This window comes from Schistocerca cancellata, chromosome 9, assembly GCF_023864275.1.
Source record: "Schistocerca cancellata isolate TAMUIC-IGC-003103 chromosome 9, iqSchCanc2.1, whole genome shotgun sequence".
Lineage (NCBI taxonomy): Eukaryota > Metazoa > Arthropoda > Insecta > Orthoptera > Acrididae > Schistocerca > Schistocerca cancellata.
The window spans coordinates 495,727,534-495,742,017 of record NC_064634.1 but is presented as its reverse complement, the minus strand read 5'-3'; the positions used below and the strand labels follow the sequence as shown (position 1 = coordinate 495,742,017).

General features: G+C 41.1%; 1 protein-coding gene across 2 annotated transcripts in view; it reads right to left on the bottom strand.

The window, feature by feature from the left end:
* LOC126100913 (splicing factor, arginine/serine-rich 19-like) overlaps positions 1-14,484 on the bottom strand; it is a 142,443-nt gene that overhangs the window by 45,977 nt on the left and 81,982 nt on the right. For both annotated transcript variants that reach the window (XM_049911580.1, XM_049911579.1), the window contains exons 8-9: positions 13,465-13,797; positions 3,789-3,982 (exon numbers count right to left, since the gene is read on the bottom strand). In XM_049911580.1, the coding sequence (XP_049767537.1) occupies positions 3,789-3,982; positions 13,465-13,797 (527 nt within the window). The remainder of the gene's footprint in view (positions 1-3,788; positions 3,983-13,464; positions 13,798-14,484) is intronic.

Below are 14,484 nucleotides of genomic sequence, written 5' to 3'. Positions count from 1 at the left end.
GGATTGTTTGTGGCTAAGAGGTCAAGTGTGTTTTCGCAACCATTTACAATTTGCGTGGGTTCGTGGACTAACTGCTCGAAATAATTTTCGGAGAAAGCATTTAGGACAATCTCGGAAGATGTTTTCTGCCTACCACCGGTTTTGAACAAGTATTTTTGCCAACATATCGAGGGAAGGTTGAAGTCCCCCCCAACTATAACCGTATGAGTGGGGTATTTATTTGTTACGAGACTCAAATTTTCTCTCAACTGTTCAGCAACTATATCATCGGAGTCTGGGGGTCGGTAGAAGGAGCCAATTATTAACTTAGTTCGGCTGTTAAGTATAACCTCCACCCATACCAATTCGCACGGAGTATTTACTTCGACTTCACTACAAGATAAACCACTACTGACAGACACAAACACTCCACCACCAATTCTGCCTAATCTATCTTTCCTGAACACCGTCTGAGACTTCGTAAAAATTTCTGCAGAACTTATTTCAGGCTTTAGCCAGCTTTCTGTACCTAGAACGATTTCAGCTTCTGTGCTTTCTATTGGCGCTTGAAGCTCAGGGACTTTCCCAGCACAACTACAACAATTTACAACTACAATTCTGACTGTCCCTTGATCCAAGCACGTCCTGTATTTGCCATGCACCCTTTGAGATTGCAGCACACCCCGTACTTTCCCGAGGTCTTCTAATCTAAAAAACCTCCCAGTCCACGCCACACAGCCTCCGCTACCCGTGTAGCCGCCAGCTGAGTGTAGTGAGCTCCTGACCTATTCAGCGTAATCCGAAACCCCACCACCCTATTGCACAAGTCAAGGAATCTCCAGCCAACACGGTCGCAAAACCGTCTGAGCCTCTGATTCAGACACTCCACCCGGCTCTGCACCAAAGGTCCGCAGTCGGTTCTGTCAACGATGCTGCAGATGGTGAGCTTTGCCTTCATCTCGTAAGCAAGACCGGCAGCATTCACCAAATCAGATAGCCACTGGAATCCAGAGAGAATTTCCTCAGATCCAAAGCAACACACGTCATTAGTGCCGACGTGTGCCACCACCTGCAGCTGGCTGCACCCTGTGCTCTTCATGGCATCCAGAAGGACCCTTTACACATCAGGAATAACTCCACCCGGAATGCTCACGGAGTGCACACTGGATTTCTTCCCCTCCTTAGCCGCCATATCCCGAAGGGGCCCCATTATGCGCCTAAAATTAGAGCTCCCAACTACCAATAAGCCCACCCTCTGCGATTGCCCAGACCTTGAAGGCTGAGAACCATCCTCTGAAACAGGGCAGGCAGCTGCATCTGGCTCAGCCAGAGACAGTACCTGAAACCTGTTTGTCAGATGCACTGGGGAGGCTTTCTGATCAGCCTCCGGGGACATCATTCGCTGTCTGCCACGCCTTGGAAGGACCTCCCAATCACAGTTCCTGTCCATTCTAATCGATGTTGAACAACAGTTACTGAAACACAAGTCTGTGCTTAGATAACGCAAGGGAAACACGCAAAGAATGTCTGAACTAACCTGTACAAATGCCTAACGACTGCGTTACAATCTGCCTGAATTTACGATTACAGTCGCTGTCGATGTGCACCAACTGGGAGCTCAGGCCACACTGGTCTATGAGAGCCTACTAGACAGACAAGTGCCACTGACGTACCAAAACAAAACAAATGCTTAACGACTGCGCTACAATCTTCCTGAAGTCCCTTGAAAAGTGTAAAATCGGGGTTTCACTGTGTCTGCTATACGAACTAAGCCATTTATATATATTGTAGATAGTAACAGTCATAGAATATTTTTACATTTGATGGTAGGCAATGGCTTTCTTCTCAGTTTCATCCTTAGTAGTATTTGCTTTCTGTTAGTGTGTTTTAACCAGGAGATGGCACATTCTCACCGGCCTCTTTAACATGCCAACAACGGATGGTGCTAGCCACGGAAATTACCGTTATTTACAAGTCACAGAGTTTAATGCCAGTAAAACGTTCTCTCTTTAATACCAATAATACCTTCACCCCTGATTCTTACATTGCACGAGTTGCACAGATTGTCAGTCATTTCTGGCAGCAGGTGACCATCTCCTGGTATTCTACTGTGACAGTCTGTCCACTTGTCCATCGCTCTGGACAAACGTGTGTGTGTCTGTACTGTTCCAATCACTACCTCACTTGTGCTACGCGTGGTGCCTGTCTGTCAGATAGTGTGTGTGCTGCCATAAGGCCCTCAGCTGGGCACACCACACTCACACATACACTTTTGCACTTAGCTTGGAGGGCTGTCATATTACACAGATGACTCTCTGTAGGCACTGAAACAATTACCTATTTGGTTGTCACTACACTTAAGATTATAAAAGCTATATTAGCTCACTTAGCATATAGAATTCAAAATCTATCTGCTATTACTATGTAAAATCAAAATGGAGTGTAGAGATGCAGCTGTTTCTCAAATGCAGCATTATACATTTCTGCCCAAAATTAAATGATTTACGTTAGGAAAAAGATACTCACTTTCAGAACATGGTACATAATGCACAAGTAGACTTAACGATCAGATGCATGCACATTTGGAAATCTCGTTGCATTTTCAGTTTCGGTAAAGCAACCCCCCCCCCCCCCCCCCCCCCCACACACACACACACAAAACACAGCATGCATGTCTACATCTTGAGAACTACACTTTATTGTGAGTATCCTCTGTTGTAACAATAGTACTTAAACTTCAATGTTTAAGAATACCATTAGTGGAAATATCCTCTTAAAAAGGACAAAAGTTTTTACCTAGTGGATTATCACATTATAAGGAATCTTTCACACAAGATGAATGAGATTATAAGACTGACAATTTATGATTGGAGTTTTTTAGAGGCAGCTACTTTGACTGAGCTGCCAAACCACAAAATAAACAATAAAGATTGTGATTCAGATATCACTACTGATCAAAATAACAATGAAAATAATTCTGTATTTAAAATTACAACCGTGGAGTAATGAAAATAAAGTGAATAAAACTACTAAAATAGATATGTTCTCTCTGTCTCACAAGAACTGTGGAATAATATTGGTCAGAGAACCAAACTGAAAATCATAAGTTGTTGAGAAAAATTGCCTAACAGTTGACTTTGTTATGAATACTTCACCAATTTATTGATATAATTTTGACAGTCAAAGCGTCTGTACTCTGAACATGGTCTAATTTCACTTTCTGCGTGTCGAATGAAGAGCGTTCACCAGAGTACCATGAATGACACTAACTATTTTTTTCAGCCTACAATTTAAAAAAGTGTAGTTAAAGACTAAGAAAATTTTTTGAATACTTGTTACATCTAAAACAGTGTGTATTGGGCATATTAGTGAACAAATATAGCTAGAATTTGTTGTGCATACAGATTTTCCCTCTCCTGAAATAACAATATTTGGCACTTTGTTAATAAAATTATCCACAGATGTTACTTTCCTGCTACAGTTAATACAAAATGAGTCTCAAGTGCATCTTCTGTAGGTTTGGTAAACACCAGTATCTCCGGCATTCATTTGTTTTGGTCAATAACTCAAGTAAACACCTAACACAAATGCAATCTATACAATATGACAAGCAACAAAGAGGCCTGCAGTCAAAAGAAATGATCCATAGGTTCAAACTGTCATCTCTCTTGTCCACGATCAATTTGTTTTACAGGGATTGAGAGACTTACACATAATGCCACACTAGCAGCAACTTATTCACAATTGTCCTGCAGATACAAAGATGAGAACTGAAATCCAGAAATTGTTGTCAGATATAAATTACAAACCATTCCTCCCACTTTATGTAATCGTCGAGAGACAAGTCCCGCAGGTAACCGCGCTCTTTGTAGTACTTGTAGCGCACTCGCACATCATCCCACGCAAGGTCTGCCAGTGACGAGGGTGCTGGCATGAAGTACTCCTCTGACGGGCTCAACGGAGCCCCACTGGCAGTGCGGTACCTCTCACCCTCTATCACCACCTGTTGGGTCAAGCAGTGTCAAGTCAGAGTTTGTTCAGAGCTAGGCAGCTAGTGTACAATCAAAAAAGAATTTTAAAATATCATCAATTTAAGAATTTTGAAATATCATCAGTTTTTCACTCATGCGTAACAAGTTTTGATCCAGACAATTCCTCAATATTTCGTTTAAATAAAAAGAGCAAATAGACTTTTTTTAAGACACAGAAAGAGACATACTGCCCATATTTCCTTTAACTGGAAACTGAAATCGATACTTATTCATTTCAAAAACAGAACAGTAGCAGTGTAACGACAGCACAACATGAAATGTAGGTTTGCTAATTCTCCTACAGCCATAGCGATTCACTCGAATATCGTGTCCTGGTAGTGCTTAAGATTTATTATTATTATTATTTCCAGTTTTCGATAAGATTTAAACTGATTCTGAACTGACAAAAAGACAGCAATGGACGAGAAGCACGAGGAAGTTTAACATCTGGCAAAGAGTATTGGATCGGAAAAAATGTTAAGTTAGGAAAAATGACTACATTGCAAATATATAGAAAATAACTACAAACTTAGAAAGGATACACAAAGAATGTGAAATAAGAAGTAATAATGAAACATTTGAAGCAGAACACAAAACAAACTAGACAAATAGAAAGGAAATTACATAAAAAAATGAATATGTTGTGACACTGTGATGTTACAGCCGGGCAACAACCTATCGATATGGACACGACAAAAAACGAAATGTACGCAGTAAAATTTTAATCAAGAGAGTGCAAGCTCTACACTGTCTTCACAAATATGTCTTGTCATGGGGGTGGGGGGGGAGGGGGGGGGGGGGCTTGTGTCTGTATATGTGTGGATGGATATGTGTGTGTGTGCGAGTGTATACCCGTCATTTTTTCCCCCTAAGGTAAGTCTTTCCGCTCCCGGGACTGGAATGACTCCTTACCCTCTCCCTTAAAACCCACATCCTTTCGTCTTTCCCTCTCCTTCCCTCTTTCCTGATGAGGCAACAGTTTGTTGCGAAAGTTTGAATTTTGTGTGTATGTTTGTGTTCGTTTGTGTGTCTGTCGACCTGCCAGCACTTTCATTTGGTAAGTCACATCATCTTTGTTTTTAGGTATATTTTTCCTACATGGAATGTTTCCTTCTATTATAACCATATATACTGGAATCCCTACCCAGTCTGTTACCCCCGGAAACCATCCTTGTAACCATTGATGCCACTTCCTTATACACAAATATTCCACATGTCCAGGGCCTCGCTGCGATGGAGCACTTCCTTTCACGCCGATCACCTGCCGCCCTACCTAAAACCTCTTTCCTCGTTACCTTAGCCAGCTTCATCCTGACCCACAACTTCTTCACTTTTGAAGGCCAGACATACCCTACAGCCTAGGTCTTCGTGGCAAACGAATCTGCTCCAGTCCGGAATCCTTGAACCATTACACCAACAACCTGAAAACAGCTTTTGCATCCCGTAACTACCCTCCTGACCTGGTACAGAAGCAAATAACCAGAGCCACTTCCTCATCTCCTCAAACCCGGAACCTTCCACAGAAGAACCCCAGAAGTGCCCCACTTGTGACAGGATACTTTCAGGGACTGGATCAGATTCTGAATGTGGCTCTCCAGCAGGGATACGACTTCCTCAAATCCTGCCCTGAAATGAGATCCATCCTTCATGAAATCCTCCCCACTCCACCAAGAGTGTCTTTCCGCCATCCACCTAACCTTCGTAACCTCTTAGTTCATCCCTATGAAATCCCCAAACCACCTTCCCTACCCTCTGGCTCCTACCCCTGTAACCGCCCCCGGTGTAAAACCTGTCCCATGCACCCTCCCACCACCACCTATTCCAGTCCTGTAACCCGGAAGGTGTACACGATCAAAGGCAGAGCCACGTGTGAAAGCACCCACGTGATTTACCAACTGACCTGCCTACACTGTGAAGCGTTCTATGTGGGAATGACCAGCAACAAACTGTCCATTCGCATGAATGGACACAGGCAGACAGTGTTTGTTGGTAATGAGGATCACCCTGTGGCTAAACATGCCTTGGTGTACGGCCAGCACATCTTGGCACAGTGTTACACCGTCCGGGTTATCTGGATACTTCCCACTAACACCAACCTGTCAGAACTCCGGAGATGGGAACTTGCCCTTCAGCATATCCTCTCTTCTCGCTATCCGCCAGGTCTCAATCTCCGCTAATTTCTAATTTCAATCTGCCGCCGCTCATACCTCACCTGTCTTTCAACATCATCTTTGCCTCTGTACTTCCGTCCCGACTGACATCTCTGCCCAAACTCTTTGCCTTTACAAATGTCTGCTTGTGTCTGTGTATATGCGGATGGATATGTGTGTGTGTGTGTGTGCAAGTGTATACCTGTCCTTTTTTCCCCCCTAAGGTAAGTCTTTCCGCTCCCGGGATTGGAATGACTCCTTACCCTCTCCCTTAAAACCCATATCCTTTTGTCTTTCCTTCTCCTTCCCTCTTTCCTGACGGGGCAGCCGTTGGTTGCGAAAGCTGGAATTTTGTGTGTGTGTTTGTGTGTCTGTCGACCTGCCAGCGCTTTTGTTTGGTGGGTCTCATCATCTTTCTTTTTAAATATATATATATATATATATATATATATATATATATATATATATATATAATATATATATATATATAATAGAGGGAAACATTCCACGTGGGAAAAATATATTTAAAAAGAAAGATGATGAGACTTACCAAACAAAAGCGCTGGCAGGTCGATAGACACACAAACAAACACATACATACACACAAAATTCTAGCTTTCGCAACCAACGGTTGCCTCGTCAGGAAAGAGGGAAGGAGAAGGAAAGACAAAAGGATATGGGTTTTAAGGGAGAGGGTAAGGAGTCATTCCAATCCCGGGAGCGGAAAGACTTACCTTAGGGGGAAAAAAGGACAGGTATACACTTGCACACACACACATATATCCATCCACACATACAGAGACACAAGCAGACATTTGTAAGGGCAAAGAGTTTGGGCAGAGATGTCAGTCGGGACGGAAGTACAGAGGCAAAGATGATGTTGAAAGACAGGTGAGGTATGAGCGGCGGCAGATTGAAATTAGAAATTAGCGGAGATTGAGGCCTGGCGGATAGCGAGAAGAGAGGATATGCTGAAGGGCAAGTTCCCATCTCCGGAGTTCTGACAGGTTGGTGTTAGTGGGAAGTATCCAGATAACCCGGACGGTGTAACACTGTGCCAAGATGTGCTGGCCGTGCACCAAGGCATGTTTAGCCACAGGGTGATCCTCATTACCAACAAATACTGTCTGCCTGTGTCCATTCATGCGAATGGACAGTTTGTTGCTGGTCATTCCCACATAGAACGCTTCACAGTGTAGGCAGGTCAGTTGGTAAATCACGTGGGTGCTTTCACACGTGGCTCTGCCTTTGATCGTGTACACCTTCCGGGTTACAGGACTGGAATAGGTGGTGGTGGGAGGGTGCATGGGACAGGTTTTACACCGGGGGCGGTTACAGGGGTAGGAGCCAGAGGGTAGGGAAGGTGGTTTGGGGATTTCATAGGGATGAACTAAGAGGTTACGAAGGTTAGGTGGACGGCGGAAAGACACTCTTGGTGGAGTGGGGAGGATTTCATGAAGGATGGATCTCATTTCAGGGCAGGATTTGAGGAAGTCGTATCCCTCCTGGAGAGCCACATTCAGAATCTGATCCAGTCCCGGAAAGTATCCTGTCACGAGTGGGGCACTTTTGGGGTTCTTCTGTGGAAGGTTCCGGGTTTGAGGAGATGAGGAAGTGGCTCTGGTTATTTGCTTCTGTACCAGGTTGGGAGGGTAGTTACGGGATGCAAAAGCTGTTTTCAGGTTGTTGGTGTAATGGTTCAAGGATTCCGGACTGGAGCAGATTCGTTTGCCACGAAGACCTAGGCTGTAGGGAAGAGACCGTTTGATGTGGAATGGGTGGCAGCTGTCATAATGGAGGTACTGTTGCTTGTTGGTGGGTTTGATGTGGACGGACGTGTGAAGCTGGCCATTGGACAGGTGGAGGTCAATGTCAAGGAAAGTGGCATGGGATTTAGAGTAGGACCAGGTGAATCTGATGGAACCAAAGGAGTTGAGGTTGGAGAGGAAATTCTGGAGTTCTTCTTCACTGTGAGTCCAGATCATGAAAATGTCATCAATAAATCTGTACCAAACTTTGGGTTGGCACGCCTGGGTAACCAAGAAGGCTTCCTCTAAGCGACCCATGAATAGGTTGGCGTACGAGGGGGCCATCCTGGTACCCATGGCTGTTCCCTTTAATTGTTGGTATGTCTGGCCTTCAAAAGTGAAGAAGTTGTGGGTCAGGATGAAGCTGGCTAAGGTAATGAGGAAAGAGGTAGGGCGGCAGGTGATCGGCGTGAAAGGAAGTGCTCCATCGCAGCGAGGCCCTGGACATGCGGAATATTTGTGTATAAGGAAGTGGCATCAATGGTTACAAGGATGGTTTCCGGGGGTAACAGACTGGGTAGGGATTCCAGGCGTTCGAGAAAGTGGTTGGTGTCTTTGATGAAGGATGGGAGACTGCATGTAATGGGTTGAAGGTGTTGATCTACATAGGCAGAGATGCGTTCTGTGGGGGCTTGGTAACCAGCTACAATGGGACGGCTGGGATGATTGGGTTTGTGAATTTTGGGAAGAAGGTAGAAGGTAGGGGTTCGGGGTGTTGGTGGGGTCAGGAGGTTGATGGAGTCAGGTGAAAGGTTTTGTAGGGGGCCTAAGGTTCTGAGGATTCCTTGAAGCTCCGCCTGGACTATATATAGTTATAATAGAAGGAAGCATTCCACGAAGGAAAAATATATCTAAAAACAAGGATGATGTGACTTACCAGATGAAGGTGCTGGCAGGTCGACGGACGCACTGACGACCTCAAACATACACACAAAGTTCAAGCTTTCGCGACAGGCTGTTGCCTCGTCGGGGGGGAGGGAGGGAGAGGGAAGGACGAAAGGATCCTTTCGTCTTTCCCTCTCCTTCCCTCTTTCCTGATGAGGCAACAGTTTGTTGCGAAAGCTTGAATTTTGTGTGTATGTTTGTGTGTCTATCGACCTGCCAGCGCTTTTGTTTGGTAAGTCTCATCATCTTTCTTTTTATATATATATATATATATATATATATATATATATATATATATATATATATATATATATAAAAAGAAAGATGATGAGACTTACCAAACAAAAGCGCTGGCAGGTCGATAGACACACAAACAAACACAAACATACACACAAAGGTAAGTCTTTCCGCTCCCGGGATTGGAATGACTCCTTACCCTCTCCCTTAAAACCCATATCCTTTTGTCTTTCCTTCTCCTTCCCTCTTTCCTGACGAGGCAACCGTTGGTTGCGAAAGCTTGATTTTGTGTGTATGTTTGTGTTTGTTTGTGTGTCTATCGACCTGCCAGCGCTTTTGTTTGGTAAGTCTCATCATCTTTCTTTTTAAATATATTTTTCCCACGTGGAATGTTTCCCTCTATTATATTTATATATATATATATATATATATATATATGTTTAAAAAGAAAGATGATGAGACTTACCAAACAAAAGCGCTGGCAGGTCGATAGACACACAAACAAACACAAACATACACACAAAATTCTAGCTTTCGCAACCAACGGTTGCCTCGTCAGGAAAGAGGGAAGGAGAAGGAAAGACAAAAGGATATGGGTTTTAAGGGAGAGGGTAAGGAGTCATTCCAATCCCGGGAGCGGAAAGACTTACCTTTGGGGGAAAAAAGGACAGGTATACACTAGCACACACACACATATCTATCCACACATACACAGACACAAGCAGACATTTGTAACGGCAAAGAGTCTTTAAATATGTCTGCTTGTGTCTGTGTATGTGTGGATGGATGTGTGTGTGTGTGTGTGCGAGTGTGTACCCGTCCTTTTTTCCCCCTAGGGTGAGTCTTTCCGCTCCCGGGACTGGAATGACTCCTTACCCTCTCCCTTAAAACCCACATCCTTTCGTCTTTCCCTCTCCTTCCCTCTTTCCTGATGAGGCAACAGTTTGTTGCGAAAGCTTGAATTTTGTGTGTATGTTTGTGTTCGTTTGTGTCTGTCGACCTGCCAGCACTTTCGTTTGGTAAGTCACATCATCTTTGTTTCAGGTATATTTTTCCTTTGTGGAATATATATATATATATATATATATATATATATATATATATATATATATATATATATATATATATATGTGTGTGTGTACCTATTCCTTCGTGGAATTTTTCCTTCGTGGAATGTTTCCTTCTATTATAACCATATATATATATATATATATATATGATATGGTTATCTGTTCGTCTGTGTGTCTGTCGACCTGCCAGCACTTTCATTTGGTAAGTCACATCATCTTTGTTTTTATATATATATATATATATATATATATATATATATATATATATATATATATATATATATATATATATATATATATATATTTCAAATACTTGTATTTCTTCTGTCATAATCTTATATAATTAGTGCACAGGGTGTAGTAACAGGTCACATATTTAAAATTAAGATGATAATGAAATATGCATTTGCCATCACATGATGTCATATATCTGGTGACAGCAATATCGATACCATGAAATGGCTGCAAAGATTCTGTTCATTTGTGAAGTATAGAAGAGGTAATATACATTATGAATTAACAAACAAAAAACACAAATGAAGGCACACATATGAGGTATCTCGATTGTGACTAATTTTTTTTTTTTTTTTTTTTTTTTTTTTACTACTGGCCAGTTGTCTGCTACCTACCTCTATCTAGATATCTTTTTCATTTATACTCCCTCTTTCAGCAACAGCCAGGGACCCTGAAATTACCATTTATAATAAATGAGAAACTAAATGTGAATTCGGCCTCAAAATGGGAAAACATGAAATTGCCTAATAAGTGATATTTCATAGCAAATTGTAACCAGATGAACTATTTTATGAGAGATTGTTTACAATAGCCTTATTTTCTGAATGTAAAAAAAATGAAACCAATTTTCAGTTACTGGCACTGCACATCATCTGGCAAAGCCCAGTTTGGAGAGATAACTTGTGTAAGAATTTATTTGCAAAATAAAATGTGCATAAACATGACAAAGTATCAATACGCTTGACACTGGTGGTACAGCAATTGTTGGTGATTGAGAGGTTTGTATAAGAATCATGCTGTGTAATGCAACACAGACTCAGCCATAGGACCTAGCACTTTAAAACGAAGAAGCAAGTATGAGTGTCTGATAGCTAAAGTTCAAAACTGTGTGCAACGCAGACACTTCGACATGGCAGTTTCAGGTGGCAGGTGTTTCAAACTGCAACTGCATCAAATACTGGTAGGGGTTGCATCCAAACTACCACATTTACGACACTGCCACCTACAGCAATCAACTACGCAGTAGCTCTTACGGAACATTTTTGTGTTGTGCGTTACTTGCTGTTTTGTACTGAAATGAGTGAAGAGACTAATCCCAGTCCATCACGAAGTTCGATTATGACCCTCACACCACCAGATGATTACAGTTCTGCTTTTTGCAGAAACACAGAACTCAGGTGTAGGCTGGTTACCCTGTGAGCAGGAGGTAGGGTTTGCTTCTCTGCACTGCTCCTTTCCTTCTGGCAGTTATAATTCTATTTCATTTATGCTCGCATGTGACTACCAGCTTATAATGTCTGCATTCTACACTATAGCAACCAGAAAATAAAACCTGACAATGTATTTTGACCAAACCCAAAGTCTTCTCCTATGTGGGAACACAGTTGTTTTTGGTTCTATTCCTACAATAACAAGGATAGTTCCCCAGGAGTGGGATGGACTTTTGGAAACCATCTGTACAGTGAAGTAGGTTTAGTTCCTGGTAGTCCATCCTGTAGCCATTCACCCTTCTGGGCCCTCATTTGCAATCAAAGAATTTTTTAAAAAAATCAAAATTTTGTGCAACATTCTAGAAACTTAAAAGTAAAGTTAAAACAGACGATGGCATTGTAACATAGTGGTTAACATATGAGCCTGCAGTGCAGAAGTTGTGGGTTTGAATCTCATTAGTTGCTAAAAAATTTCTCATTTTTAAATAGTTATAGAAATGACTTCGATCATCATTTTTATTCATTTAATTGGTTTAACTGTAATTCATTTAATTTCTAATATTTTGTCAATGATTTTAATCATTATGTTAACTTTTTTATATGGTCTTATTTTTTCTTCCTATCATTCCATTTTCATTTAGAATCATTGTGCATGTGATTTTTATTATTTTTATTTATCTATCACAATGTTTATAATTTGATAATGCTGATCTATTGGTTGAAAAACAAATAATCTATTTATGTTGGCTATGCAGTGGTGGCATCATGTATTTTCCATTACACATGAAATGCACATTTTATAGGATGGAAACCGCCATACAAACATTTAAAATAAAAATGTCTGTTGCACTACTGACAAAACAACACTGATGAAGATTTAAACAAAGGAAGGGATTTCAAACAAATGTGCAAAATAATAGACAGAAATAATGAATGCAATAATAAGGACTAAAATATATGATGATCAAATGGGCGAAATTATATCGAAATTAATACAAACAAATAATTAAAATCTTATGCACAAAGACACCAATTTAAAAAAGTTACAAAGAAACAATAAGAGTAAATGTAAAATTTAATACAATGATTAAAATAATGTGACAAAGGATTAGAAATTTTTTAAAAAAATTAAACTAGTTAAATGAATAAAAATAATGACCAAAGTCATTTTGATAATTACTCAAAAATAATTTTTTTTTTTCAGCAAGACCTAATTTGAACCCACAACCTACAACATGCCAGGCTCATATGCTGACCGTTACGCTACAATGCCATTAATGTGCTATTTTCAATTTTAAAGTTCTTGAACATAACACAAAATTACAATTTTTTTTCATCTATTAGTTGCCAATGAGCATCTAGAATGGTGCACAGCTGCAGGTTGCGATACCTGAGTACTTAACCTACATCAGTGTGTAGATATTTTTAAAAACTCCATCCCACACCTGGGGACATTTTCTAGTGAGTACCTTACCAGTTCTATCTGTAACCTTGTCAAATTGGGTCGTATGGACATGACTGCCCAGAAAAGGTCAAAATCTATTTTCTTCAGATTTAGCAATTATCAAATTGGATGAGAAACAAAATAATGTTGAGTAACATCTTAAGTCAGAGAAGCACACTCTTCAACATCAGCAAAATAATGCTGTTTCTCAACAGTAACAATCATTTGTTGAAAGCTTAGAAAAAGAAGACAACAAGCAAAAACCATTTCATAATAAACACCATGTTTTTGCAAAAGCAAACATTCCATTCAAAAAACTCCTCGATCACTATTCTTATAACAGTCAATTTAAAAGCACTAGGGCTTTATGCAAATTGTTAAAATCCTCTGCTCTCTCGAAAACAAAATTTTCCACCTTGAGATCTTGTCCCGCGGCGTCCTTAGTGATGCGCATATTTCGAACACCGTCCAGATCTCTTCGGTCGACAGACCATTGCGCCATTTTGCCAAATCGTTCGGAGAGGGTGAGACGAGGTGCTTCCGCACCACCAGAGCTGCCTGACGAAGCAGCAGAACTGTCATCTGAGTGGCACGACGGTGCAGGTGATGATGCGCCACCACCAGGAAGTGGACGGCGTCTGGGTCCTAATGGACTCAAGCTTCTCCCTCGCTCCTCAGTCTTGGTACCTGAGCGACGTCGCTTACTTCGATCTTTTGTGCTGCTCTTTCGTTTCTTGGAACTGCCACTCTGTACATGATAAAATCAAATATTAACAATTTATTTATAAATTGCTGTAGAGAACTCTTTATAATACTTAAGTATATGACAGCAGAAAGCCATTTAAGTTACAAAAGCTACAAAAGGCACACCGGTAATGCTGAAACATTCCAAGATGACAGCACAGATTTTTCATTCCAAACAGTGGGGTGTGGAGCCAGTAGGGAGGACTTGTTACATTTTAGCCTCAGAATTCTGACGGATAGGAACAGACAGCGGAAACAATTTCAGGGAGGGTGTATGGATGACATGAGAAAAACTAGATGAGCAATGTGGGTGCATATAGCTGAAGACTGCATACCACACAGACAAGTTCAGAATTTCATCCAGCAATGGATTCTGAATGGCCGTTGATGCAAGTGACAATGGCATATTAAGTAATAATCAACCATAACAGCACTGTGTATGCACATATTTATTGGTATTTCACACAATTTTCATATCTGGAAGAAGAAAAAATACTTTGAAGACTATGGATGACAAGGGCTTGAAAGATACTGCTATAAAAGCATGAGACACTATCACTCCTGTAAAATTTAACTAAGAAATTTCACTGAAATTGTCGATTTAGGTATAAACATACTTTTGTTATTGACAGTATGTTCTCTTCTTGCCCAGCGAAATATGAAGGTCTTTCAATAATTAGAAAGAGAGAGA